Source organism: Cervus canadensis, chromosome 23, assembly GCF_019320065.1.
Source record: "Cervus canadensis isolate Bull #8, Minnesota chromosome 23, ASM1932006v1, whole genome shotgun sequence".
Classification (NCBI taxonomy): Eukaryota; Metazoa; Chordata; class Mammalia; order Artiodactyla; family Cervidae; genus Cervus; species Cervus canadensis.
Window position 1 is genome coordinate 40139651 of NC_057408.1, and position 25186 is coordinate 40164836.

At 40.9% G+C, this 25186-nt stretch overlaps 1 protein-coding gene across 2 annotated transcripts in view; it reads right to left on the reverse strand.

The window, feature by feature from the left end:
- Nucleotides 1–2696: 2696 nt before the first annotated feature.
- Nucleotides 2697–25186, reverse strand: part of MEP1B (meprin A subunit beta) — a 34265-nt gene continuing 11775 nt past the window's right edge. For both annotated transcript variants that reach the window (XM_043444475.1, XM_043444476.1), the window contains 10 exons: nt 20544–20661; nt 18844–19022; nt 16509–16727; nt 15456–15608; nt 12743–12958; nt 9756–10199; nt 7691–7870; nt 6194–6317; nt 4763–4967; nt 2697–2949 (listed from right to left, as the gene is read on the reverse strand). In XM_043444475.1, coding sequence (XP_043300410.1) covers nt 2935–2949; nt 4763–4967; nt 6194–6317; nt 7691–7870; nt 9756–10199; nt 12743–12958; nt 15456–15608; nt 16509–16727; nt 18844–19022; nt 20544–20661 — 1853 coding nt within the window. In that variant the 3' untranslated portion in view covers nt 2697–2934. The remainder of the gene's footprint in view (nt 2950–4762; nt 4968–6193; nt 6318–7690; nt 7871–9755; nt 10200–12742; nt 12959–15455; nt 15609–16508; nt 16728–18843; nt 19023–20543; nt 20662–25186) is intronic.

Genomic DNA, 25186 nt, shown 5'->3' on the forward strand with positions numbered 1-25186 from the left:
AAGTATGGTTAAGTTAAGGGAAAGAACCTGTAAGATTTTTGAGTTGTGAGATGAATTAGCTGCTTTTCTCATAGAACATCGCTTTTACTTTTAGAAAAAAACAAAACACTTGAAGGGCAAACAATGGTTATTTAAACTTGGTTATTGTACAGATTTTTTTCAAAATTGAAAGAAGGCTATGATTTTGTATACATATATAATGTAATATATATGAAGTTTAATACATTATATATGACTTTTAGTGTCTATGGCTTTTATAGTGGTTGCTTTAGGTATTACATTAGATATATAACTATAAATCTAATAATTCAAAATGTTCAAGTTGGATTTAGAAAAAGCAGAGGGGACTTCCCTGGTGGTCCAGTGGCTAAAATGCTGTGTTCCCAATGCAGAGGGTCTGCATTCAGGGGCCTGGGTTCGATTCCTGGTTGGGGAAATAAGATCCCACATGTTGCAGCTAAAACGAAAAAAGATCCTGCATGCTGCAGCTACAACCCAGTGCAGCCAGATAAATAAATAAAGTATTTAAAAAAAAAAAAAAGAAAAAGCAGAGGAACCAGAGATCAAATTACCAACATCCGGTGGATCACAGAAAAAGCAAGAGAATTCCAGAAAAACATCTACTTCTGCTTCATTGACTACACTAAAGCCTTTGACTGTGTAGAAAACAAACTGGGGAAAATTCTTAAAGAGATGGGAGTACCAGACCACCTTACCTGCCTTCTGAGAAATCTGTATACAGGCCAAGAAGCAACAGTTAGAACCGGACATGGAAAAACAGACTGGTTCCAAATCGGGGAAGTAGTACGTCAAGGATGTATATTGTCAGCCTGCCTATTTATTTAATTTATATGCAGAGTACATCAAGCCAAATGCCGGGCTGGATGAAGCACAAGCTGGAATCAAGTTTGCTAGGAAAAATATCAATAACCTCAGATACCACCTTCATGACAGAAAACAAAGAGGAACTAAAGAGCCTCTTGATTAAAGTGAAAGAGGAGAGTGAAAAAGCTGGCTTAAAACTCAACATTCTAAAAATGAAGATCATGGCAAACAGATGGGGAAACAATAGAAACAGTGACAGACTTTCTTTTCTTGGACTCCAAAATCACTGCAGATGGTGACTGCAGCCATGAAATTAAAAGACACTTGCTCCTTGGAAGAAAAGCTATGACCAACCTAAACAGCATATTCAAAAGTAGACATCATTTTGCCGACAAAGGTCTGTATAGTCAAAGCTATGGTTTTTCCATTAGTCACATATGGATGGAAAGTTGGACCATAAAGAAAGCAGAGTGTCCAAGAACTGATGCTTTTGAACTGTGGTGTTGGAGAAGACTCTCGTGAGTCATTTGGACTGCAAGGAGATCCCACCAGTCAATCCTAAAGGAAATCAGTCCTGAATATTCATTGGAAGGACTTGATGCTGAAGCTGAAATTCCAGTACTCTGGCCACCTAATGTGAAGAGCTCACTCATTAGAAAAGATTCTGATGCTGGCAAAGATTTAAGGCAGGAGGAGAAGGGGACAACAGAGGATGAGATGGTTGGATGGCATCACCGACTCAATGGACATGAGTTTGAGCAAGCTCCGGGAGTTGGTGATGGACAGGGAAGCCCAGTGTGGGGCAGTTCATGGGGTCGCAAAGTCAGACACAACTGAGCGACTGAACTGAACTGAATTATCAATAAGATGTAACATTACATGTAAATTATTTATAAATATATATATAACATGTAATACAATTCAACAGAGAAAATAATGCCAAAATATTAACTTCAACCTAAACCTTACACCTTTTACAAAAATTAACTCAAAATGTATTATTGAGTTAAATATAAAACAAAAAATACACAAAACATTTTTTAAATAGGAGAAAGTATTCAGGATCTAGGAGTAGACAAAGATTTCTTAGATTTGACAACAAAACCACAATCCACTAAAAAACAATGATCAGCTGAACTTTATCAAAATTAAAAACTTCTGCTCTGCAAAATATTATTTTAAGTGAATAAGGCAAGTGGCAGAGTGGGAAAATATGTTTCCAAACCACATATTTGACAATGAAATAGATAGATCAAAATATATTAAAAGTTCTCAAAACACTGTAAGAGCAAAAATCTCATTCAGAGCATAAGTGAAAGATGTAAAGAGATAGTCCACTGAAGATGCTATAGAGACAGCAAATAAGCACTTGAGAAGAGGTTCAATATCATAAGTCACTAGGGACCTGCAGACTACAACCACAATGAGATATCACTTAACAGGGATGGCTAAAATAAAAAAATAGCGACAAGGGAATTCCTTGGCAGTCTAGTGGTTAGGACTTCACTCTCTCACTGCTGAGGGCCTAGGTTTGATTCCTGGCTGGGGAATTAAAATTCTATAAGCCTTAAGCATGATTAAATAATAATAATAATAATAAAGAAAACAAGGAAGTAGCCAGTTTCAGATGGAGGGGCAGATGTCCCCAGGGAGAACAGAGCTGCCCTCTGCCCCGCTGTCCACTGGGACAGGACAACATGGCAATGGGGAGGTTCTACATGGAAGACCATTCCCACTGGGCAATTTCTAGGGAATTGCCTATGAGGCCATGGCACTTGGCCCCCAAAGAAAAGGATCAGTCACTTGGAAAGCTATTCCCGGTTCTTGCTGTCCGACTTATAAACAATGTTTTTCTTCCACAACAGCCTGAATTGCGTCTCCACTTTATCTATTTTTATTTTTCATTTTTTTACCCCCTTCCTTTAAAAATAAAAACAGAAGCAGTATCTCACCAATTAGACTTTTACCAAAATAATGATTTATAGTGTACCCAGCTATTTACAGAGATGATCCATTTACAGAAGGAGGAAGTGGTTGTAATATATTATGGGTGAATCCATGATGAAGAGTCTTTCATTTCATTGGCTGGCTGTATTGCAGAGTTAATCTTCAAAGTGCATATTGCTAAAAGGGGGAAGAACAATTGATGACTTAATTTCTAAATTTAAAAACTGTCATTGAAATGCATCACAATGAAACAGTCTAATGTTTCAATAAAGTGCCCTCTGCAGTCTTCTGGCTTCCCTCCTGGCTGGCATCCTTTCAAGACTTGGGCTGAGGGAAAATGCACAGACATGTCCCGCTTTATTCAGATGTTCAAATATCAGGGTGAGCACACACTTCCGACTTGGAAAAAAAGGTCGTTTCAATTTAAGATTTAAACTACAGGTAGAGGTTCTGCTATCAGTGAATTAACTGCAGAAATGCCTTGTGACCCCATGGACTGTAACCCGCCAAGCTCCTCTGTCCATGGAATTCTCCATGCAAGATTACTAGAGCGGGTTGCCATTTCCTTCTCCAGGGGATCTTTCCCACCCAGGGATCCAACATCTCCTGCATTGCAGGCAGATTCTTTACGGTTTGAGCCACCAGGGAAGCCCCAGAAATGCCTAGACTAAGTTGATTCCTTACTCTTGGGCATGTGTTTAAATGACCCAGAGGCAAAAACAGTTGTGTTGTTATATTATGGGGGTTGTGTGTGTTTGTGTGTGTTTCCATTTAATGGCCCTAATAGTTCCTTTATTGGATTAACTTCCTTCTTTTTCTGCTTATTGTTTTATCATTTTACTTCCAACTTTAGCTTGATAAATCAGCCTTTATAATAGTGCTTACATCTTTCAGTTTCCAGAGGAATATCTTGGTAGTCTTACCCTTCAGCTAACAAGTCCTCTCCTCTCTAATCAGTCCCCCCACCATAGTTACCCCAACCCCCAAGTACTTCCCTAATGGCCCCAGGTTTCCACCAGGCTGACCTACTGGATCACTAGTTGATCTGTCCCTTTTAAGTCATAAGATAAGTTGGAAATATCTGTTTTTCTAAAAAAACACAACCTATTAATATATACATTTTAAGTACTTTTCTAATGAGCTTGTGAAGGAAGAGATCCACTGCCTTATGACTAGCTTTAAATATCTTCCTGAGGTTCAGGAAATATGACAACTGTATATGAGAATAAAACTGTTTGCTTTCTGTCCATCTTTCGAATAACTTCACAAAAAAATTTAGTGTCTTTAACAAACAAAGGTCTTCAAACAAATAAATCTGTCCACTTAAAAAAAAACCATATAACTTTAAAATAGAGCTGCCTGGTCCAGCTTCCCTCACTCCATCACTGGTGTCCTCGGTAAACATCCTTTATGCCAACACCCATCTCAGAGTCTCTGCTTCCCCAGGGTAATTTCAAGAGTCTGTTGCCATTCTGGAGACCATCTGAGGCAAGACTTTAAAATTTCTACTTGAAAACCTTGCCTAAGAGTTATCGCACTTGAAGCCAGAATTAGTTGGGATCTTCTTTAATGCAAATGCCCCAAATGTGCCTAGCGCCCCCTTCCTACAAGCCTGAGCTCAGCCTTTAGAACAAAGACACTTACATGGTTCATCTTTCCACTTAACCAGGTAGACTGAAGTGTGTAGGCAAAAATCAGTCGTGCCTTTCAGGAGGGTCACAGACTCCCACCCCAGAAAACTGCAGAACCATACACAATTCTGGGTACAGTTTCAGGAGGATAATAAACCTCCCCTCCAAAAGTTTCCATGGATTCCAATTCAAGAATCATTGATTTATAGTGAAGGTAACAAGAACTCATAGTCTCCAAGCCTTTTTCCCCAGCACAGGGAATAGAAAAAAAAAATTTTAAGATATTTAAAAAGCCCTAATTTTTCTTTATATGATTCAATCAGTGGGTTTTGAATAACCAAATATCAGAGTCAACTTACATTTTCCATAATAGTGTTGACTGTCCTTGAACTTGACTCTTTACGATACTTCTTCCTGGTACAGTAGACGCTGACGAGAGTGATGATCAGCATCAGGGCAAACACAGCAGCAGTGGACGATATGGCGATGACAATGGTGTCTCGTGTTGAGCCTCTCTTTTCACACCTTTCTCCCATGTACCACCAGTCATCCCCCGACCGACACCTACACGTTTGAAACATGACTGAGTTACGAGCTGACACTTAAATCTGAAAATCTTCACCACTGAAGGTGTGGGTCAACACTCAGGTCATTGACAGATGGAACCATTGGTCACCTGCTCGGACTGAAAGGATTGGTTAGACTAGCCCAGGAAGCCAGGCAGGGCCAACAGCAAGGAGCAATGAAATTATCCCTAATCTGGGATTTAAAACAGCAGCTCCCAGCTGGGGAAGAAATGCAGCACAGGTAGTGGAGAAACTTTAGTTCTCAGTGTCCCAGTCCAGAACATCCCAGCTGTGACTATGGCCAGGTTCTTCTCAGAATTTAGGTATCTCCATCTACAGAATGTGGACCGTCACATTGACCACACCAGGCTGTTGTGAGGATTTATAACTCATGAGGACTGTTTCAGGCAATTAGAAAAGAACATGCAGGCTTCCCTGGTGGCTCAGTGGCAAAGAATCAACATGAGAAAGCAGGAGATGTGGGTCCCGTTCCTGAGCAGGGAGGATCCCACCTGCCTCAGAGCAACTATCGCTGTGAGCCTGTGATCCAGAGCCCAGGAGCCACAACTACTGAAGCCCATGCATCCTGGAACCCGTGCTCCCCAGCAAGAGAAGCCACCACAGTGAGAAGCCCAAGCACCACAACTAGAGAGAAGTGTCCACTCTCTGCAATTACAGGAAAACCCACATAGCAAGGAGAAGGCAATGGCAAGCCCCTCCAGCACTCTTGCCTGGAAAATCCCCTGGACGGAGGAGCCTGATAGGCTACAGTCCATGGGGTTGCAAACAGTTGGACACGACTGAGCGACTTCACTTCACTCACTTCATACTTCATCACTGGAGAAGGAAATGACAACCCACTCCAGTATTCTTGCCTGGAGAATCCCATGGACAGAGGAGTCTGGTGGGCCATAGTCCATGGGGTCTCAGAGAGTCAGACACAACTGAAGTGACTAAGCACGTACACATGCCACATAGCAACAAAGACCCAGCAGAGCCATAAATAAATAAAATTAAAAATATATATAATGTACTCACTTTACATTAATAATTTCATTGTTCTACTGGCAACCCAAACTCCCAAATGGAGAGCAAACAATAAATACCCTATGAACAGTTTTGAGATGAGAATCAACTGATTTCACTCATATGAAATATCACATGAATCGTACATTGTGAATGAAACAAATACCTAACAAAAGGATGGGGAGATGGCGCCCTTACCTGCACTCAGCTCTGCCATTCTGGAGAATGCAGATCCCATCATTCTCACACCTGAAACTTGTGCAGAGGTCACTGACGTCCAAGGTTGGAAGTGGGTAATTTTGTGCATTAAGGTGGGATATGTCTAAGGAGGATGGGAGGAGAGCAGGGAGGGAAGTCAGTTGGGGTTTAATGAGCATTTGATATTTAAGTTCTAAATCAAACGTTCAGGGACTTCTGGGGTGGCCCAGAGGCTAAGACTCTGTGCTCCCAATGCAGGAGGCCTGGGTTCGATCCCTGGTCAGGAAACTAGATCCCACATACCACAACTAAGACCTTGTGCAACCAACCAAATAAATAAATAAAAAGAAAGGGTCAATTAAAAAGTCAACTCCTTAAAAAAAAAAAATCAAACCTTCAGTTTGTAACACACTCAGGCAATCTTGAAGCACTGTCCAGTATCGTTCACAGGAGTGAAAAAAACAAACAGGTGGGTTGAGAGCTAGCCACAAAGGGAAGCTGGGCCAGCCTGTGGGGCTATAACTGAACATGTGTTTGCCTGGGTCTGGGCTCACCTGAGCTCAAAGGGGAGCCTGTGTTCCCAGCCCCAAGGGACCAACAAGGAAACGAAAGCTCAGAAATGCAAAGAGGGGCTTGCCTAAGATCACAGGTCTCTTGCTTGGCAAAGCAAGTAGATAGATATTTAGCACAAGATACCAGGTCCCCTGACAACCAGGAATCTGTTCTTTTCGGTGTTTTCTGGTCCGGTCAAACAGACATGATGAACATATGAATTTGTCTCTGCTACCAAAAATGTTTTCTCCCTCAGTGAAAGTTATTTCTGAATAGTTTTTCCCCTGAAGTATCATCTAGATTTACTCTGACACAGAAATCAAAATTTCATGGATTTTAATGACACCACCTTTTGCCATAAAAAATAATTCTGACTTACTGAGATGCAAGTGGGTCTTTAATAGTAAATGAGTTAAAATCCTATCACATAAAACATGGAAACGACCAGTTATTCCTGAAAAATGTTATTGTTGGCTGCCATGACCAAGAACTTTAGAAGACAAGAGATTAATGCTGTTACTGACAAGACATATATGTGTGTGCACACATGTGTGTACATATTTAAAAGAGACAACAAAGTCCATTTCCACTTTCATTTTATGTTTTGTGTGACATTTTTACTTCTAGAATCCAAGAATTAAATTCTAGGGTATAATGGATATACTTTAGCTTATTTCTAAAGAAGTCTTCTGGACTAAAGCTTTCCACTGCTGTTCCATGCAGTGGTAATTAATTTGTCCTGGCACTATGCCTGTTTCCATCTAAATTATTTTTATATTGTTAATGATTCATACAAAAAAAAAATCCCACTCATGCCCACTTCTTCCCACATCTCTATCTAATATATCTGAAAATAGAACCCAGAAGAACACAGTAAATAATCAGTGACCACAAGAAAGAAAAAAAAAAAAAAGAATAGCTTAGAGAAAACTATTTTTGACATACCTTCCACTGTCAGTAGGATATAAACATCATCTCCTTTGATAAAATCTCTGCTTTTCAGCATTTCTTGGGTCATAAAGTTAGGGAATCCACGGCCCCTACCTCTTTGAAACTGAGTTCCATTAGGGAAAATAACTTGTGCTCCCACTTTGGAAGGCCTGTCCCAAAAATAGGTTCCATTATCTGAAAAAGCAATTTATATTAATGGATTATGTTTAGCATCATCATAGCTTTTGGTGGCAGGAAAATGCAGGCAATGTGAAGCACAATTAAGATAGAGCTCAAAATAATTAAATGATGCTATTGACCTGTGTTGTAGTCCCTGGCAAATCACTGGAGTTTTTCATTTATGTTGTCCTGATGGAAACGAGATGGCGCAGCAGGGAGGACCACACTCAGGGTTCCTGAAAGTTTCCTGGGTAGGAGGCCTGAGTAGTAAAGTTCTACACTTTTACTGACTGACCAGTGTAGAAATTCAGCTACCCATTAGAATCATTCTGTAGTGGCCTTCTGAGTTACAGACAGCCCTTTAAACCGAGTTAAATCAATGCATTACTGAGAGAGTTATTAATTTTAGCATACAACAATTCATCTTATTAACTGAATTATTCACCTAACATAGCAAAGTGCTTCAGGAGTGAGACAGTGAGAAGCACTGTTTCTGAAAAAACAGGTGATGACCCATCCAACCTTGCGCCATGTTCAACATCATTCAGGGAAAAATATTTTGAAAAAAAGGTAAAGAAATTGTGAACATCAAATTCCCACACCTCTTTGTGAACACTATTTTTTTTTCCTATCAGATTAGATTTTTCTCCCCCAGATCACTTAGGTCCATTCTTTTCATATGCGGAATTCAGGTTTGACAATATTGACCTTGTCATAATTCCATGTTTTACTTTGTTAGGTTCCCAGAGGGCAAAGGATTATTATAATTAGAAATGTGATCAATACTTTCTGGGCACTGCTTTTTTTTCTGGGCATTGCTTTCTGGGCACTGCATCTTTCAGTCTAGAAAGATGGGGAATGATGTCACTATTGGCAAGTCCCCCAGGATCCTTCAGTAAGAAGTTACGATCCATTCCCACACCCTTCCCAACACTAACAACATCTACTTAGCATCTTCTTTCTGATCAAAAAACACCCCCATTTCAAAAGCTGAGCTGTTTTTGACAATATCAGTGACAAGACAAGGACAGCATGGGTTAGGAGAACTCAGCATCTGAGACTCTCCCCCTGCCAGGCCCTTCCACAAACTTCCCTCCTTGAACTGTAGAGACACTGTTAATAAAATTGTGGGGTTATTATTACAGTCCCGGTTTTACTGCTGAGGACACTGAGGTTTCAAGAGATTATCAGTGCAAAGTCACAATGCTAATGAGAAGCAAACCTTGGATTTGAACCTAGGCTTGTCAGACTCTAAAACCAACAACACACCTCATCCCAGGTGGTGCTAGTGGTAGGGAAAAAAAAAAAAAAACCCGCCTGCCAGTGCAGGAGACATAAGAGACAGGGCTCGATCTCTGGGTCGAGAAGATCCCCTAGAGGAGGAAATGGCAATCCACTCCAGTATCTTTGCCTGGAGAATCCCATGGACAGAGGAGCCTGGTCCATAGGGTCACAAAGAGTTGGTCCTGATTGAAGTGACTTAGCATGCACACACTCCTCGTACAACCTTGAGAATTCAGACGTTGTCATCAAATTCCAAGAATACAGCCAAAATCTTCTCAATTTGTTGGCATCTCTGCTGATATTCCTGACAGTCCCCTGTCTGGGAGACTCTGTCCAGAATTGCTGAAGCCCTTCCCCTACATTGAAGAAGGAAATGGCAACCCAGTCCAGTATTCTTTCCTGGAGAATTCCATGGATGAAGAAGCCTGTCCACGGGGTCGCAAAGAGTCAGACATGACTGAGAGACTATCAGCCTTCCCCTGCGTATCTTCTGATCTTAAGATTTGGGCCTCAAAAATTCCCTAGGTGCCTGGTTGTGCATTCTCTCATTCCCAAATCATCCATCCCTCCTAGAGCAATGATTGTGTATTAACAATAAAAAAGATGAGCCACGAACCGATGGTCAGAAATGGGTCTGTCGTTAGACTCCGCTGGTTGGACATACGCTGTCGAATGTCAGGAGTTTGATCCAAGATTGTCATCGTGACTTGTTGCCAAGGACACGGCCACTCTAACTGATCGTCATTGGCTCCAGAGATCAGGTGGAAATACATTCCTATTTTAGGCAAACTATATAGATCCAAGTAAATCTGAAAGGCATATCCCTTAGAAGAATAAAATGGAGGGCTGAAGAAAGACCCATTGGGGCTGCCAATGAGCTGTGTGAAATTCCTTATATGCCAGACATGATGAGGGCACCATGTTTCTGAGAGATTGATGTCATCAATAGACAGGCCACCCAGTGAGGCACCAGCGCCTCTGACCCCTTCAAACACCACTCGAAATTTACTGGTCACATTCAGTGTTACGTGGTAAAGTTGCCAGCTCCCAGAGGGTATATCTGCAAAAGAGGTATATTATTTCAAAGAGGATAAAGGACCATGTGGGTCACATACAAACTGACATTAGAGTCCTAATTTTCATGGCCAAAGGATATTTCTAGAGCTGCTGCCTCCTGCAGGTGTAAGGTATGGCTTTCTTCTTCCTCCAGCTCAGGTCCAGTTACTCCAAGGCACTTTTGTAGGACTGAGTGGCTCTCTGCAATATTTGAATGCTTATCTAGCTCATTTTTATTCTTAGATAGATCACCATTTTCCAGACACATGTGAGCAAACAATAGCATCTAACTCATGAGTACTCCATACTCAACTTATAAGTCACCTCCCTTCAGTTGGTTAAACAGACTGGCAAGTCCAAGACTTTACATTTGTACCCCAGATCCCTGTGGTCCTCAGCCAAAGCCTCCTTTAATCTATCTAAACTTTGATTGGAATATTTCCTTCACGTGTAAAATTTTCAATCAGTTTTTGGCAGTGTTAGACAGGAATTCATCAGACCCTAGAAGGCCTACAGCCTACAATTGACTCCCTACATCATTTACCAGGGTCTCAGTGTTACAAGCTTCCCAGGTGGTGCAGTGGTAAAGAATCCACCTGTCAATGCAGGTGACGCAGATTTGATCCCTGAGTTGGGAAGATCCCCTAGCATGGGAAATGGCAAACCACTCCAGTATCCTTGCCTGGAGAATTCCATGGACAGGGGAGTCCGGTCTGGTGGGCTACAGTCCATGGGGTTACAAAGAGTCGGACATGACTGAGCAACTGAGCATGCAAAGTCCTAAGTATTTATCTGATACCTGGTACCATCTCCTTTCTTCCCAAACCGCACATCCCCCTCCACTATTACTCCCTACCCTAGAGAACAGTGCACCATAGGACATCTTGTGTTATTTTCTTATATCATACACTCAAATAAGAAGAAGTACATTAAACAATTTTCAGAAGTTCCCCCTACCCAGAGAAAGAATAGCTCAGGAATTCATGTCAAACAGTAGTTAACACAGTGCCTTAAAACTTAAATGTATTAGCACTTAATGAGAAACATGTTGCTCAAAAATCAGTTAGAAAGATCCAAATTACAGGAAACACTGTTGTCCTTGGAAAGACCCTGGATTGAATAAAAATCTTTCATGAGAGCTTCCCCTTGATTTTTATCAGTACTTTCAGCTTAAATTCTGGACTTCTAGACAGGTTTCTTAAGTACATTTTGTGCTATTATCTATCAGTAATAACACCCACAGATTGCTAATGCAAAGGATTATATATGTATAGTCATGTATGCATGCAATAATTTTATTTATAATCTTTTGCATATGCATTAGATACATATTATATACACGTATACTATATGGTATATATACATGTATGTATAATATGAGATTAAGAACCTCAGCTTAAACTGGTCTTGAAGGGAAATATCATCTATGTTTCAGATTGTTTCTCCTTGTTAAACAGGGGGGAAATGGCATGATATATGGCATAACATGGATCAATTTTTATAATAGGTTTTAGTCAATTCATTCAAATCAAGAAGTCAATATGTGAAGCAAACAGTAATATAGTCACCAGCCTATAACTCCTCCCTCCCTCCCTCAGGGAACCTTCTGAACCATCTAATAGCTGGTCAACATGACCCAACTCCCAGACACACGATTGGAAGGAAGGGTGGCCACCCCATTGGTGTTGCCCTCTCTCCACTCCAAATTGCTCCAGAAGATACATTTAACCCAAATCATAACAATTAGAATCCTGCATTGGAATTTATTTTTTTTAGGCTACAAATTAGAGGAAGAGATCCTTCTCTAGTCTGATGGTACATTTGTAATATAAATGTAAAATATAAAAATGCAAACTGGGAAGTGAGACAGCCAAAGCACCAGTTTTCTGGACAAAGCCCCTCTGAGATAACAGGAAAGGCCCCCAGCCATATTCAGGGACAGGTCCCATCCTACCTGCAGCCAGTTTCTCTCTTCTTCATCCTATAATTTAGTTATGTTGAGCCAGTAACTCTTCCCATTTTGCCTAAGCTAGTTTCCATTCTATTTTATTACTTGCCAAGAACTAACTTCACCAACACCAGAGACCAATCTACAGTTTCTTAAGTTAGCGTCACATATTCTATAGCACAGAAAGCATTTTCATTTTAGCTTCCTAACCACAGCATAAAACAAGGAGGATGAGGTTCTAGGTTCTAGGTTCATAACCCCTACCCTGTTGTAAGTGGCTGCATTAAATAAAACGTTAAGATTGTCTCGCTCTGTTTGGGTTGGACTTGTACACACTACTATAATTAAAATGGATAACCAACAAGGACATCCTGGATAGCACAGGGAACTCTGCTCAATGTTATGCGGCAGCCTGGATGGGAGGGGAGTTTGGGGGAGAATGGATACATGCATATGTGTGACTGAGTCTCTTCGCTGTTTACCTGAAACTATACTACTACAACATTGTTAATCAGCTATACCCCAATACAAGACAAAAATTTTAAAAATAAAAAGATTGCCTCACTTTGAATGCAAGAATAAAAATGTTGATACCGTACCTTTTATTTGTTCCACAAGGGTTAGAGTGCTGCTCACATGAGCCGCAGAATACTCCCTGACATAGATGTTCAGTTGGTCATCTTGGCTTCCACTGTTGTACAAAAAAACTTGCAAGCACTGAAATCCTCGTTTAGGGTAGAGTATTCTACTTTCCAGTATTGCTGTGGCCCCCTTGTTTACAGAGCTACTGTTGAAATGCATGAAGAAGCCAGAACCTGTTAAGAGGATAAGAGCAGAACTGAGAATACAGGTACTGGGTACAGGAATGCATATCTTGTGGGCGCTCTGCTTCCATTTAGTTCCCACTGTATGCAGGGCACTGTTTTGAGCACTGAAATGCAGATCTTGGAGCAGGAAGACCATGAAAATAGCAATATTAGATCACTTTTTTCTTACTACAGTCGGTAGTTTTCAAAAATGAAAAAAGGGGGGACTTCCCTGGGTCCAGTGGTTGAGACTTCACCTTCCAATGCAGGAGGTGCAGGTCCAAAATCTGTTCAGGGAGTTAAGATCCCACATGTCTCGGGCCAAAAAACTAAAACATAAAACAGAAGCAGTATTGTAACAAATTCAATAAGGACTTTAAAAATGGTCCACATCAAAAAAATCTTTTAAAAAATGGAAAAAAGTGTTACCTGCTTAGTCTAGCCTCTCTCTCCACCCCTTCCCCCCTCCTACAGTAGTATCTATGGAGGACCACTATCCACTGTTTATATCTACATTTACAAAATATTTTTTATTGAAAATATGTGACATGCAGATGGTGATTGCAGCCGTGAAATTAAAACACGCTTACTCCTTGGAAGGAAAGTTATGACCAACCTAGACAGCATATTAAAAAGCAGAGACATTATTTTCCAACAAAGGTCCGTCTAGTCAAGGCTATGATTTTTCCAGCGGTCATGTATAGATGTGAGAGTTGGACTATAAAGAAAGCTGAGCACAGAAGAATTGATGCTTTTGAACTGTGGTGTTGGAGAAGACTCTTGAGAGTGCCTTGGACTGTAAGGAGATCCAACCAGTCCATCCTAAAGGAAATCAGTCCTGAATATTCATTGGAAGGACTGATGTTGAAGCTGAAACTCCAATACTTTGGCCACCTCATGTGAAGAGCTGACTCATTGGAAAAGACTCTGATGCTGGGAAAGATTGAGGGCAGGAGGAGAAGGGGATAACAGAGGATGAGATGGTTGGATGGCATCACCGACTCAATGGACATGGGTTTAGGTGGACTCCGGGAATTGGTAATGGACAGGGAGGCCTCGCGTGCTGTGGTTCATGGGGTCGCAAAGAGTTGGACATGACTGAGCGACTGAACTGAATCATTGTGTAAATTTAAGGTATGCATGTTCATTTGACACATTTATATATTGGCTTCTCATTGCCATCCTGGCAATAATTTGGTGTTTCTATTTGATACATAGCATCATTTTTTTGGTGCTGGGAATAGTGAAGTCTAGTCTCTTAGCAGATTTGATGATTATAATACAATATTGTTGCCTATATTCATGATGCTGTACATTCTATCTCTAGGGCTAATTTACTACTTGTTACAAGTTTGTACCTTTAAACAATATCTGTCGTGTCCTCACCAACCCCCATAAAAGAAAAAGGAAAAGCTCTTAGAGACCCCAAGGCTTGCCCAGACCATCTGAGCTGTCAAGCAACAGTCCTGGGTTCTGAAGTCCAGTTTTACCTATTTGCTGCCAGAAATTACCAAATAAGTAAAAATGTATCTGTAGCTAAAAAATGATTATTTGATTCAAAACAAAATTTCAGTAGAAATTTTTTACTCATCTGAGTAAAATTAAATACATTGTACTTGCTACATTCATTTTAAGTATGTTTGCAACAGGAATGTATAACCTCAATCAGCTGAAGTTCTGAAATGGATTAATTCCCAGTCTGGTGCTGTTTACTGGAAGATCTCTTGGATTCTGAAAGCTTTGAGGAAACAAAGCCCCACTTTTCCAGAGGTAAGAGTTCTTCCGGAGAGTGGCAGCCCCCTCTTGCAGTAGGCATATACTATGGGTTGAGGTTTCACAGAGCCCAGGGCTGAGCCATGGGGAAAAAGCAAACTCAGATAGTAAAAGCAAAGACATTAACCATATCCTTATAACATACAGAACCAATTCTTAGGTAGCACTAGTGGGCTATCATTAGTAATTCTAATACAAATAAGAATTCAGATCCCAGTATTTCGCAGCAAAGAAAAAGGCCACCTAGAGCCTGTTATACAGAGTGAAGCAAGTCAGAGAAAAATAAATATTGTATATTAATGCATAGCTATGAAATCTAGACAAATGGAACTAATGAACTTATTTGCAGGAGACACAGACGTAGAGAACAGACTTTGGACACAGCAGGGGAAGAAAGGGTGTCACAAATTGGCAGAGCAGTATGGAGACATGTACATTACCATATGTAAAATAGATAGCTAGTGGGAAGTTGCAAGTTGCAGTATAAAACAGGGAGCTCAGCCTGGTGCTCTGTGATGACCTAGAGGAGTGGGAAGGGGTGGGAGGTGGGAGGGAGGTTCTAGAGGGAGGGGACATATGTATACCTATAGCTGATTCATGTTGGTGTATGGCGGAAACTAACACAATATTGTAAAAACATTACCTCCAATTAAAAGTAAATTTAAAAAGAAGAAAGTAAGAAAAAGGCTAGAAGCGCTGAGAATAAAACCCAGAAGAATCTCACTGCTGTTACCTCTGCACTGGCCCATGTTGGAGTGATCGCTCTCTGGCCCCTCAGAGACCTGGGAGAGCCGCTGCCAGTCAGCACTGTCTGCTGAACTCTGAATCATCCCACACACATTTCCCAGCTCAAAATCGCAGGACTCCATAAAGCTCAAGGAGGAGGCTACCAAAGCAACAGAAACAATTACTGACATGCAGATCTAACGCAGTAAGCTAAGTAGTAAAAACAGCTCATCTAGAAGAACTAGGAATTCTAGGGTGATATTAAAGGGGACTCGTCACTGAGTCAGGGTGATGGTGGCTTGAAGATCTCTTGATATATCTGCAAAACCAAGACAATCAATCAGCTGTGAGCTCTGTATAAACTGCCTCCCTGAGTCTTGTTTATCAGATTAACTAACTGTGTTCGAAACCTGAGTCTAGCCACTTCCCTGGTGGTCTAGTGGCTAAGACTCTGTGCTCTCAATGCAGAGGGCCCAGGTTCCATCCTTAGTCAAGGGACTAGATCTCACATGCCACAACTGAGTTTGCATGCCACAACTAAGAGTTTGCGTACTGCAACTAAAAAGATCCTGCATGCTGCAATAAAGATCAAAGATTTCAAGTGCTACAACTAAGATCTGGAGCAACCAAATAAATATTTTGAAAAGAAAGAAATATGAGTCTACATTCATCTAGTTATTCAGATTAATAAACCACAACTCAAGTTATTTGAACTTATTTATATTATGACTGTATACTTCATTTGGACTGAAAAGAGTTTTGAATATAGTTGGTCTATATATTTGAGTTAGCAACAGCTTCAGAAACTTGAAGGGGGCACGCTGTGACAGGACTCAGATGGTTTTTAAATCTGAAGCCCAGAACACATGAGAAGAAAAATGCTACTTCCATGTTGTCATTTGGGATCTGGGTGATAATCTTTTTTTTTTTCCTTTTTGAACATAAAACTTCAACTATCAACCTATAATTAACTATAATTTCAGAAAACCCAGCACAGAGTAGAATGTTTTCCTACAGAGCAGAAAGGAAGATAAATCATGTCAAAGAATCTGTCACATACAGCAGTTATACAGTTGATTCAACTTTAAGACATCAGAGTCACTGAAATCCATTCGCTGGCCAATCACATCCATGAAGTCCGGGACCCTTGTTATAATTGTAGGTTCTGATCCATTTCCGAATGCAGTTTTACTGTAGTGCATCACTGAGCTGTAATCATAGGGAACATTCATGGAGTCTATCACTTGATCATTATAGGAGTCAAAATTTCTTTCTTTGCCTAAATGATAAATAAAAATTTTAATTACAAAATTTAGTTTGTCTTACTCCAAAGACTGTTAACTTAGAAATAAAGACTATAATAAACATTGCGCAATCTTGGTTACAACTGATGCTTGATGATATTTCAAGAGTGCTTCAAACACTCCTGTCTTGGAATAGACTATTCAAACTTAGAATTATACCACTTGTCATGCTGAACTTGTCTAAGGTTTCATTGCAGCTCAAAGTTGGACTTTAGCATTTGTCCTAAGGTTCTAAGAACTGCTAACGGAAAGCTATGGCTTTTCCAGTAGTCACGAATGGATGTGAGAATTGGACTATAAAGAAGGCTGAACGCCGAAGAACTGATGCTTTCGAACTGTGGTACTGGAGAAGACTCTTGAGAGTCCCTTGGACTGCAAGGAGATCAAACCAGTCAAAGGAAATCAAGACAGGGAAGGCTGGCATGCTGCAGTCCATGGGGTCACAAAGAGTCAGACACGACTTAGCAACTGAATAACAACAACAGATAGAAAGGGTCTAAAAGATATTGTTGAAACACTCAGCGTCATTGACTGCAATGACGAGATGTAGGTATTTTCACTGGACGGAGATGAAAACAAGAGGACTTTGGGAGGCGTGGTGGGATGGGATGGGGATGATAATGCAGGAAGGATTGACATCATCAGTGATTTCTCAGTTACTGGAATGTGTGTAGATGTATGTAAATAAATACACTTAGAGAAGATTCCTGACCACTTAGCATCACTACAAATGGGTCTGATTGTCAGTACATAAAGATGCATTATCAAATCAAGGCAGAAGTTTCCAAAAAAAATAAGACATTGGAAACCCTGCAGAATGAGGCCATGGGTTGAAGCTAAGCACTTCTCTTGCTCTAGAAATCTTTTAGACTCAGCTATAGTGTCTTCCCCCAGACTTGGGGTGGGGACAAAGGCAGGGGCAAGTAATGTGGTGTTGGGATTGTGGTGTCAGGGTCCCTCAGCACAGAGTAACCCTCACTGGCCTCATTTGATAGCCATGTCATCCCTCCCCTCTCACTTCTCTGCCTCCCCATCCCCTTCACCATACCCTATGGAGGCAAGACAGATGGGGAAACAAAATGTCACTGCAGAAAACATGAGTTATAGTCAGACATGGCTATTAAAATCTTTCTGGGGATTTCCCTGGTGATCCAGTGGCTAAGACTCCATGCTCCCAATGCAAGAGGCCCAGGTTTGATCCCTGGTCTGGGAAATAGATCCCACATACTGCAATGAAGACCCCGTGTGGCACAACTAAGACCCAGTGCAGTCAAATAAACACATTTTGGGGGGAAAAAAATCTTTCTGACTTTGAGCACAAAGTCACAAAAAGTTCCAGCTGTCCAACTACTATAGCATTTCCCAATATGGGCTCCAAAGGATTACACAACCAAATACTCCACACACACACACACACACACACACACACACACACAAAGGCCAAGATCAAGTCACTTTGGAAAACGCTCCTGCTGGAGATTTGCAGTTTGTGTTAGTCGAGCAAAGACTCTGAACAGTACAACAGTGTAAATAGCTAAATTCAATTTCTTTTAACCTAGGATTTCCCAAGTTAATTTGACCACATATTCCTTTCTACAAAACACCTATGAAAAAATTGCCGGACAGTGCTCCATAAAATGCTCTTTAGGAAACACTGGTTCCTAACATCACATCCAGCTCAAACTGGGGTTCTGGAAAACTGTTCCCCAATGGCCTTCAGGCACTTCAACTCTTACTGAATTACAGCCAAATGTGCTCAACCATGTCCAACTCTTGGAGACCCTATGGACTATAGCCCACCAGGCTCCTTGTCCATGGGATTCTCCAGGCAAGAATACTAGAATGAGTAGCCATTCCCTTCTCCAGGGGATCTTTCCGACCCAGGGATCAAATCTGTGTCTCTTGCATCTCCTGCATTGGCAGGCAGATTCTTTACCACTAGTGCCACTTGGGAAGCCCAGAGCCAAATGAAATTAGATCACATCAGAGTTTTCCCATTATTAATAAACAACACCAGTGGCAGAAGAAAGCACATGTTTAGAAATTCAGTATTTAAGTTTAAAACAACGTAAAACAACAAGATAAACGTACCTGAAATAATTCTGTCCCAAATTATGCTGACATAGTCATCCCGATCGGACCGTGACTGTTCATGCCAGAACCCAAGGGCATGGAGAAACTCATGTTGAACCGTTGCTATTTTGTCGCAGCCCTCTCCGATGGACAGTTGTTGCATCCTAGTAAGTTGCTTCCCCACTGAAGACCAGCAGCTGACAGGGGAGTTTACAGTACAAGGAGAAGAGGCTTGATGTAGGTTAAGGTCTTAGAGCAAAATCCTTAATGCCTAATCTACCTGGTTACCTAAGATCCTAGATCTTTCACTTGTGTCTAAACACCGTGCATTTCTCCCAAAACCCAGTGAGGTATGAAAAGCCTTCCAGACCACATGATCTTTGGAGAACTTGGGCTGACACCAAATGTTAAGGAGTAAATCACCCTCCACTCAGCCTGGCCTGATTTTTTCTGAATATCCCAAAATTTTTCAGATGGTCCTTGAATAAGGGTTTTATACAGATAGAGCAACCACTCAGAACTGCTGACCTTGAATCAAATAACTATCATCTTCTTAAGCAAAGTACTAAGAGTTCTCGGACAGCAAGGAGATCAAACCAGTCAATCTTAAAGGAAATCAACCCTGAATATTAATTGAAAGAACTGATGCTGAAACTGAAGTTCCAAAACTTGGGCACCTGATGCAAAGAGCTTACTCACTGGAAAAGACCCTGATGCTGGGAAAGAGTGGAGACAGAAGGAGAAGAGGGTGACAGAGGATGAGATGGTTGGATGGTATCACAGATTCAATGGACATGAACTTGGGCAAACTCTGGGAGATGGTGAGGGACAGGGAGGCCTAGAGTGCTGTAGTCAATGGGGTCACAAAGAGTTGGACATGACTGAGAGACTGAACAACAAGAGTTCTTGGGTTAAAATAAATTTAGATACATGTGCTCGCATGCGTACAGACGGCTTTTACTTGAAGGCAGAAATAAGGAGCATATTGGAACTTCCCTGGTGATCTAGTGGCTAAGATTCCCAGCTTCCAATGCAAGGGGACTGAATTCAATCCCTGGTCAGGGAACTAGATCCCACATGCCCCATCTAAGACCTGGTGTAGCTAAATAAGTAAATATTTAAAAAAAAAAAAAAAAAAAAGAGGGGCTTCCTTGGTGCCTCAGTGGTAAAGAATCTGCCTGCCAATGCAGGAGACATGGGTTTGATCCCTGGTCCGGGAAGACCCCGCATACCATGGAGCAACTAGGCGCGTGCACCACAGCTATTGAGCCTGTGCTCTAGAGCCCATGTGCCAGAACTACTGATGCCTGAGGGCCCTAGAGCCCAAGTTCTGCAACAAGGAAGCCACCGCAATGAGAAACCCACACACCAAAACTAGAAAGTAGCCCCCACTCACCACAACTAAAGAAAAGCCCATGCAGCAACAAAGACCGAACACTGATCAACTAAATAAATAAAAGAAATAAGGAGTGCAGAAACTACAAACAGACTGAAGGTCAGAGTCTTAGGGTGGATGGCATGTGACTCCACCCTCCTTGTCTTTACAAGATTGAGACAGTGCAGTCTGGTTTTATGGCTAGAGGGAAACTACACCCAGCAAATAGCAATGGAAGCCCCAGCCTCCCTCAAGGTTAGGGTCCAGGGCAATCACTCTGATGCAATGTCCCAGCCACAACAGTTCTCCTCAGAACACTTAGAAGACAAACTCTTCAATTTACCCATTGCCCTTGAACACTGATATATAGTTGGGTTCTCCAGACCAAGGCTTGAAGTCAATGCATGATTTTAGGCGATAGCGTTCAAATGCCTTGAGGATAACCCCCCTGGCATTCATCTCTGAAGGAAGAAAACAAACAAAAATAAACCTATTAAAATTATCACCATTGAACAATTCACCATGGAAACAGGGCCTGCAATATATTGTTTATCATGAGTTAGTCCCTCTATGTAAATTTAGCATTTTATTTTTACATAACTTAGTATACAGTATCAATTAAGTATTGCATGTAAATATTTGGTTGTTCTTCAGATTATCTTATTTTGCCCCATGTATATTTCTCTAGAGCCAGTAGAGCTCAGATAGCAAAAATAAAAGGGTGGGGGGCATTTCCTTACCTCAGAGAACACATACACTCATTCACAGGCAACCAAAGTGAGCCATCACTGTCACATGCTTCATCTAAGAAGCTATAATATATATTTAAAGGCTCGCAGCAGAGCTTTTAATCTGAGGACCTTGAGATGAGAGGGACCATGAATATGTTGAGATAGTATTCAAAGAATTATGTCTATACCTCTATTCATATCTTCTCAGCAAAGTGCAATTTCTGGGGAAAGCATTCATAATGAGTTCAGGGTCTAAAACATGAATAAGAACCATTGCTTCCAACTTGACTGATGCTAACAGTTTAGACAGAAAAGTGCTCAAAGAAGGCAGGGGCAAGAGACCAACAAAGGTATGCAGGAAAAGAAGCTCAGAGGGCAATCTGGGGGAAAGGGCCATATCAGGTGCATATGAAGAGATGGTCACAAATCAGAGCAGGTACTGGTGAAGTGAAGGATGGTGGCTGCCAGCGGTGGGTGACAGAGAGGATGGTGTGTCTACTGGTTCCAACCAGACACACCTAAGTTCTCTCCTATCCTCACTACTTACTTTTTTCCTAAACCAGAGTCAGACATGACTGAGCAGCTAACTTTATGCTTTTTATACAATTAAAACAATGAACAACTGTTAAGTTAGAAATTAAACAATTATAAAAACAATTAACCATTCAAAAGTGAACACTGCAGGGGCAATTTCGTACATGCGTTAATGTTCTTCAACACCTTGTCTGTCTAGTTTCAAAACACCTTCATCACCCCCAGAGGACACTTTGTACCCATTAAACCATTGCATTCTCTCTGTGTGGATTTTCCTATTCTGTGAAAAGTGACAAGTGTTAGTCGCTTAATCGTGCCCGACTCCTTGCAACCCCATGGACTGTAACCTACCAGGTTCCTCTGTCTGTGGAATTTTCCAGGCAAGACTACTGGAGTGGGTTGCCATTCCCTTCTCCAGGGGATCTTCCCATCCCAGGGACTGAACCTGGGTCTCCCGAATAGCAGGCAGATTCTTTACATTCTGAACCACCAGGGAAGCCCCATTCTTATTCTAGTCCTTCCTATTTTTTTTAATTGGAGGACAATGCTCTACAATATTGTGTTGGTTCCTGCCATACAACAACGTGAATCAGCCGTCAGTATACCTATGTCCCCTCCATCTAAAGCCTCCTTCCCACCACCCCTCATCCCACCCCTCTAGGTCATCACACCACAAGGACGAGCCCCTTGTGTTATATAATAACTTCCTGCTAGCTTTCTATCCATTTACTTTTGATGCATAATCTTTGCCAATTTAATTCATCTTTGGAGTTTTGGTATTATCACAAGACCAGCTAAGTGGGGAAATAAAATCGACTTTGCAGGAATATTGTAAGGCTAGCACAGAAAGAAGAGGTGAAGTTCCAAGCACAGTAGTCCCCATGGGTCTGTGGTTTCACTTTCTGTGGCTTTCGTTACCTGCCATCAACCAAAGTCCAGAAATATTAAATGGAAAACTGCAGACATAAGAGTTCATGATCATGAAACTGCATGCTGCTCTGAGCAGCCTGAGGAAACCTTATGCCATGCTGCTCCATCCCGCCAGGGATTCCCCAATCTCGGACGTCCATCATCTGCTCTCAGTATCCACTCATCGACTTCATCAAGGCTCAATGACCCAGCATTGCCCAAAGCAGGACTATCCTCCTTCTGATGTGTCATCAGAAGGTCAATAGTAGCCTAACAATACATCACAACACCTACGTCATTCACCTCATTTCATTTCATGAAGTAGGCATTTCATCATGTCCCATCATCACAAGAAGGATAACACAGTTCAGTAAAATATTTGGAGAGACCACATTCACATAACTTTTATTATAGGTTATTATAATTATTCTATTTTCTCATTAGTTACTATCTCTTACTGTGCCTAATTTATCAGTTTAACTTAATCATACGTACATAGATTAGGTAAAAACATAGTATATATAGGGTTTGGTACTCCCCACAGTTTCAGCCATCCACTGGAAGTCTTGGAACATATGCCCCAAGGATAAGGCGGCACTACTATAACATGAGCATTTATCAAACGTTTATTTTCTTCTATCTTCTTACATGTCCATTTCACAGACAATTTAAAGACATTATTCAGAATGCCTCAGTCTAGGTGAAGGTAAAGAACAGGGTACACATAGGACCTAAAATCCATGAATCTCTAACAGGCACTCGGAATTCAACCATTTATAATATCACACAAATGATACATGCTCAGGGTCTTCCCTCATGGTCCAGTGGTTGAGAATTCACCTTTCAGTGCAGAGGATTTGGGTTCAGTCCCTGGTGGGGACTAAGATCCCACACGCCAAGAGGCAACTAAGGTCTCGCACTGCAACTAAAACCCAATGTAGCTAAATAAATATTTTTAAAGTAACAATAATTTTTTTAAATAATAAGTTTTCTAAAAGTAGCTATGAAAAAATAATACATGTTTATTATAAATAAGTTAGAAATTATAAACAAAAAGAAAGATTTAAAATATTACACAGAAATAACCAAGCACATTTATCATACTTTTCTTATGAATACATGTGCAATACACATATTTTTATAAACAATAAAGTCTCAGCCTTCATAATATTTTATAAACTATTTTTTCACTAAATATTCAGTCACAAAATCATATCTGATTCTTTGCAACCCCATGGACTATAGCCTGCCAGGCTTCTCTGTCCATGGAATTTCTCAGGCAAGAATACTAGAGTGGGTAGCCATTTCCTTCTCCACTTCACTAAGTAATACATCTTAAATCTTGCTTCATCATGAAATACTATTTTTACCATTTTAATAGCCACCTTATATGACTGTAACATATAAGTAAATTCCTGTTATCAAATATTTAAACTGTTTCTACATTTTTTGTATTGTAAATATCACATTTGGATCATTACTTCATATTTAACACATCCTTAAAATAAGGGGTGATGACACTGACCACCACATGACTGTTTTTGAATTGAATGTCTAAGGAGCTTGCTTGTCTGGGCCTTTTATCAAAGCTTAATGAGGCTAGTGTCTATCCTGAAAATTGTTTGGAGACTCAAATAAGGGAATAAATGTGGAAACAGTGGCTGACTTTATTTTTCTGGGCTCCAAAATCACTGCAGATGGTGACTGCAGCCATGAAATTTAAAGATGCTTACTCCTTGGAAAGAAAGTTATGACCAACCTAGACAGCATATTAAAAAGCAGAGACATTACTTTGTCAACAAAGGTCTGTCTAGCCAAGGCTATGGTTTTTCCAGTGGTCATGTATGGCTGTGAGAGTTGGACTATAAAGAAAGCTGAGTGCAGAAAAATTGATGCTTTTGAACTGTGGTGTTGGAGAAGACTCTTGAGAGTCCCTTGGACTGCAAGGAGATCCAACCAGTCCATCCTAAAGGAGATCAGTCCTGAATATTCATTGGAAGGACTGATGCTGAAGCTGAAACTCCAATACTTTGGCCACCTGATGCGAAGAACTGACTCATTGGAAAAGACTCTGATGCTGGGAAAGATTGAGGGCAGGAGGAGAAGGGGATGACAGAGGATGAGATGGCTGGATGGCATCACCTACTCAATGAACATGGGTTTGGGTGGACTCCAGGAGTTGGTGATGGACAGGGAGGCCTGGCATGCTGCGGTTCATGGGGTTGCAAAGAGTCGGACACGACTGAGCGACTGAACTGAACTGAAGCTACAAGGATATACTGTACAAATGAGGAATATAGCCAATATTTTATAATGAGCAAAAATGTAGTATAACCTGTAAAAATTTTAAGTCACTATGTTGTATACTTGTAACTTACATAATATTAAACATCAACTGCACTTCAATTAAAAAGCAAAAATTAAAAAAAAAAGAAACAGGTATGTAAAGCTTATATGGTTAGGACATATAAGCTTTAGGTAAAATGCATGGCAAAAATAACCTAAGAGGTACAGTCAAATTAAAGCTCACTGGGGACTTCCCTGGTAGTCCAGTAGCTAAGACTCCATGCTCCCAGTGCAGGAAGCTCGGGTTCAATCTTTGGTCAGGGAACTAGACCCCATATGCCACAACTAAGAATTTGCATGCCGCAACTTAAAAAAAGATCCCGCATGCCCCTGTGAAGACAGAAGATCTCATGTGCTGAAACAAAGACCTGGTGCAGCCAAATTTAAAAAGAAAAAAAAAAAAAGCTCACTGGTCTTTCATGGAACACAGGAGAATACAGTTTTATATATATAAAGTTTTAATCAT